The 5,343-nt window shown below is 52.5% G+C and overlaps 1 protein-coding gene across 1 annotated transcript; it reads right to left on the bottom strand.

Annotated features, from left to right (window-relative positions):
• Positions 1 to 3,018: 3,018 nt before the first annotated feature.
• LOC309604108 (olfactory receptor 14J1-like) lies at positions 3,019 to 3,954 on the bottom strand (the record flags this gene model as incomplete). Its single annotated transcript, XM_082339020.1, has 1 exon — positions 3,019 to 3,954. One exon carries the CDS (start codon positions 3,952 to 3,954, stop codon positions 3,019 to 3,021), a length of 936 nt encoding a protein of 311 aa, XP_082195146.1.
• Positions 3,955 to 5,343: the final 1,389 nt, after the last annotated feature.

Genomic DNA, 5,343 nt, shown 5'->3' with positions numbered 1-5,343 from the left:
GGAGAGGACACCACCAATGTTAGCTGAGCTGTGTGACCAGTTCGTGGAGAACTGTCTCCCATGGGAGGGACCCCACGCTGGGGCAGGGGAAGAGTGTGAGGAGTCCTCCCCCTGAGGAGGAAGGAGCAGCAGAGACAACGTGTGATGAAATGACCACAACCCCCATTCCCTGTCCCCCTGCACCGCTCGCAGGGGAGGAGGTAGAGAAAATCGGGAGGGAAGCTGAGCCCGGGAAGAAGGAAGGGGTGGGGGAAAGGTGTTTTAAGATTGTTCTTATGTCTCATTATCTTACTCTGACTTTTGATTGGCAATAAATGAAATTAATTTCCTCTAGTTGAGTCTGTTTTGCCCATGACAGGAATTGATGGTGATCGCCTTGTCCTTATCTCAACCCATGAGCCTTTTGTCATATTTTTCTCCCCCTGTCCAGCTGAGGAGGGGGAGCGATAGAGTGGCTTGGTGGGCACCTGGCATCCAACCAGCATCAACCCACCACAGAAGTAGAACATTTCCTTCCCTTTAAATTGTTTCCTTAATTTCTTCGTGGCTTCTTTTTATTTTTTGACATTTTCTGAATTCTTCTGTTGTAATCAGGCCTATAACATTAAAAAGAGTATGCTTGTGTCTCACACGGAGTTCAGTGCCCTCAAACACTCCCTGCCCAGGACTGGCCTTGCCACTGCTCACCCTTTCACACAGCCGGTCACACTCTGAGGGGCTGAGCTCTCTCGACCGTTCCAGAGAAGAAGGGTGACCGTCTTCAGGGAAACGCTCTCTTTCTGCATGGCCAACATATTTGTGTTACCAGCACTTCTGGAAGGAGTCCCTAAATCAGCAAGACACACTCCCTTCACATTCCCTCCGCGGTGCATGAATTGTCACTCTATTTTAGGTGCAGAAAGGGACAAGGTTGTCCTTACCCAACACCAAACACCTCAACGCAGATGTCTACCTCTGATCGAGTTGCCTAGGCTTCCCTTGGCAGTAAATGGAGAGACAGAAGATGTCTCAACCGAGATGCCTGGGGATTTCCTGGTGACCAACTAATGCTCCAGAAGGGAGCCCTGGGTCACATTTCCAAGCACCTTATGGGTACATCTGTAACCCCGGGGCAGCTCAGACAGCAACAGCCTCTGCATGTGGGCAAATGAATCCAGACCTGAACGCAGGTCTTAGTCTTGAGTTGAAACCTACTTAAAACTTATTCTAGGCAACAACTCAAAACAATCTTCATTTGCAGAATGTCAGGTATTTTGGCTGAGTGCTAATACTCTTTTCCTTTTTTTATTTTTGTATTTGGGAGGACCACATGAGCACAGCACATTACTTCCCCTCTGCCAACACATTTATATGCAGCTGTTCATCAAAATACATTTCCTACCAGTGCTCTCAGTGGAGAAATTTTCTTTTGAAAAACTACTCTATCTCTAGTGACCTATTTCCCATCTCTTCTTCAGCCTCTCTGCCCTTTCTCCTTCCTCTACCTCGTTTATCTTTACAGAGAACTCCAGGTAAAGATTTATTGAGTAATTCAATGTGGGAGATATTTCTGGGCATCATCCAGTTCCCCTCCCTGCCCCCGACTCAATGGAGGGCTCCCCACAGTTATGTGTCGTCCACAAACACGTCGAGGGTGAACTCTGTCCCATTGTTCAGGCCACCACTAAAGATGTCAGACAGCATTGGCCCCAGCACTTCCCCGGGAGGGACGCCCCTAGAAACTGCCCATCGGTTGGACTTTCTAACAAGGATCCTTATGTTCCCCCCAGCTGCCATGACATTTCAAAGCCAAAGGGCAGCAGCCTTGCAATGACAGCAGCCATTTCCCCCAGCCCCCTTGGGTGCATCCCCTCTGCTCCCATGCACTTGCCTGTGTCCAGCTGGCACTAGTGCTCCCCAGCTGCAGCTTGCTCTCACATGGCTGAAGCTTTGCTACCCCAGAGGCTGCTGGGGGACTCAAAGACCAGGGAGACTTGGGGGCAGATTTTACCAGGCAAGGGGTGGGGAGGTGAGGCAATGAGATCCTCAGCCTCTTCCATGCCTGTGCAAGGCCTTTTTGGACAGCACTGGAGGTCCAAGTAATTCAATCTTGCTGGGATTTATCTGTCCCTCACTGTCAGGAGGGTATCTCAGGCCAAATTAGCCTCAGATCCACACTTGGGACTTCATCTTGGGAAGAAGAGCCCAGGAGTGAGGAGCTCAGCCTCACACTGAAAAACTTTCCTTATCTCCAGGCTGAATGCTCATTGTTTTTTCCTCCGAACCATCACTAAGAACACAATCATTAAGAGCCTGGCTCTGTATTCCCCATGACCTCCTCGTAGGGACTGGCAGGCTGGGCTGAGGTCCCCCCTCAGCCTTGCCTTCTCAAGGCTGGACAAGCCCAGCTCCCTCAGCATCTCCTCACCAGCAAAGTGCTCCAGTCCCTGGCTGTCCTGAGGGGCCTTTGCTAAACCCATTCCAGCTTGCCAATATCTTTCCTGAATTAGGGATCTGAAATCTGGATGGAATATTCCAGAGAATCCCTTCCCTCCGTCTCCTGGCCATGCTCCTGGTTGTACAGCCCAGGATGCTGGTGGCCTCCCTTGCTGCCAGGGCACACGGCTGCCTCCTGTCCAGCTCGCTGACCACCAAGACCAGTCCCATTCCCTAACACATCGCCCCATGCCCTCCTCCTCTCAGCCCATGGAGATCACCAGCACAGCAGCACAGCCTTGTGGGGGGCAACTTCTTCAGGCTGTTCCTGACCTCAGCTTTGGAAGAAGAGCCTAACCTTCAGAAACCAGCACTGAAGAAACCCCCTTTTATTACAGAGATGTGACATGGGAGGCCAGCTATACCATCGGGCCAGGCACATGTGCAAAGACCTTTGGGTCAGACAGACTGGGTTCATGCCTCTGGAGAAGCGGACTACATGCAGACATTCCTGGAGAAACACAGTTGTCACAGATGAAACGCACCAAGCACAGGAGATTCCCCAGATACATTGGAAATCACTTGTGAAGAGACACGGGCAGCTTATTGCTGCTGAAAGACTATGGATTGAATGAGCTTCTTCAGTGCGTCTTTGAGCTCCTGGTTCCTCATACTGTAGATGAGGGGGTTCACTGACGGAGGCACCACTGAGTACAGGACTGCCACCACCAGATTCAGAGATGGGGAGGAGATGGATGGGGGTCTCAGGTAGGCAAACATGGCAGTGCTGACTAACAGGGAGACCACGGTCAGGTGAGGGAGGCACGTGGAAAAGGCTTTGTGGCGTCCCTGCTCGGAGGGGATCCTCAGCACAACCCTGAAGATCTGCACATAGGACACCACAATGAAAACAAAGCACACAAAGCCCACAGAGACACTAACCACAAGAAGCCCAGCCTCCCTGAGGTAGGAGTGTGAGCAGGAGAGCTTGAGGATCTGGGGGATTTCGCAGAAGAACTGGTCCACAGCATTGCCTCGGCAGAGGGGGAGTGAAAATGTATTGGCAGCGTGCAGGAGAGAATTGAGAAACCCAGTGCCCCATGCAGCTGCTGCCATGTGGACACAAGCTCTGCTGCTCAAGAGGATTCTGTAGTGCAGGGGTTTGCAGATGGCAACGTAGCGGTCATAGGCCATGATGGTGAGAAGACAGTACTCTGCTCCTATGAACAAGGCAAAGAGAAAGAGCTGGGCAGCACATCCTGCATAGGAGATGGCCCTGGTGTCCCAGAGGGAATTGGCCATGGCTTTGGGGACAGTGGTGGAGATGGATCCCAGGTCGAGGAGGGAGAGGTTGAGGAGGAAGAAGTACATGGAGGTGTGGAGGCGGTGGTTGCAGGCTACGGAAGTGATGATGAGGCCGTTGCCCAGGAGGGCAGCCAGGTAGATGGCCAGGAAGAGCCAGAAGTGCAAGAGCTCCAGCTCCCGTGCGTCTGCAAATGCCAGGAGGACGAAGTGGGTGATGGAGCTGCTGTTGGACATCTGCTGCCTCTGTGCACGGGGTCCTGTTCCTACAGGAAGAGTCAATGAAGCGTTAGGGGAGCCTTCTCTGAGCAAAATCTAAGCCTTTCTCCTAAACCTTCACCCTGCTACACTGCGCCCACAACCACACCTACTCCTTTTCCAGGAGACCTTCCTTCAGCTCAGTGGCTGCAGCTCTGGCTGAGCATAGTGTGGGGAGCAGGGCCTCTGCCCGCTGGCTGCTGAGGACTCAGCCCTGCTCTGCAGCAGTGCATTCGTCGGTCAGGGCAAGGGTCAGTCCTGGTGTTCAACTTTCTCAGATGAAACTGGTCCTAATGCAGAAGGGCCTGTCAGCATCTGCACTCCCAGTGCTAAGGAAAGGGGATAGCAGATGGCAGATTGAAATGTTTGGGGTTTTTAAAGCTCCCCTCAACTCACCTGGGGAGTTTTCTTGGATGTCAGAAAACCTCAGCATTTCTGCTTCACTCAGGGAGAGCAGAGCGAGTCCTGCATGGCAAAAGGATTGCCTGGGGCTAGTGGAGACTGAGGGGAGCTGGTCTGTCCCTCTGACTTGTTCCCTCCAAGCTGCCGTGGGCTTGTTCTTGAGATGGGGCTGATCTCACTCTTGTGTCACCCTAAAAAAAAAAAACAGACACTGCTGTGAGCAGAGGGATCCAGTGCAGACCACTAAATGTCTCACCCTTTCTCAAGGTGTCAGCACCCCACTTCTAGCCCAGGACACACAGGGCTCATTTCACAAACCCAACAGCATCTTCTCTGTCGTAGCATCTCTGCACTTCTCCATGAGGATTTCAGATAACACAAAGGTGCTATAGGACAGGTTTGCATCCTGGAGGGAAGTTGGGAAGGAAACCTCAGGGAGATAGATAGCCAAGTGTCCTAATGACACCATCTGATTAATGGAAAACCAGCTTATTCTCCAGTCCCACACACTGCATTGCCCACAGCCCCACAGGTTGGATGAAAGCTGGGACACTTGTTCCCATGGACACAAATGCATGAAAGGACCCACAAGATCCACCTGTGACTCTGCAGCTAAATATTCCCATCCCTGGAGAGCTTGGCAGCAAGAAGATAACAATAGCAAGAACACAGAGCAGTGGACAAACAAGGGAAAATATACAGTGAGGGTGTGGCTGAGAGAGGCCAGGGCAGAGGCATTACCCTTCCCTAGCTGTGCACGCCACCTCCCAGACACCACCATTGCCGGGCAGCTGCTCTCAGCCCCTGCGCTCTGCAGAGGCAACTGGGCCCGTGGCTGCAGAGCTGCACCACGGCTCTGCTGGAGCTCTGGCTGCAGAGGAGGTGGTTCACACCTTGGAGCCCCCAGCCCTGAGGGCAGAGGCTTTGGTGGGTGGGAGAGGAGGCAAGGGGGCTTGCTCAGAGGAA

This window comes from Platalea leucorodia (genome assembly GCF_965183815.1).
Source record: "Platalea leucorodia genome assembly, contig: HAP1_HAP1_SCAFFOLD_351, whole genome shotgun sequence".
Taxonomy (NCBI): Eukaryota; Metazoa; Chordata; class Aves; order Pelecaniformes; family Threskiornithidae; genus Platalea; species Platalea leucorodia.
Note: the sequence above shows the minus strand (reverse complement) of the source record. Positions and strands in the feature narration are given on the sequence as shown.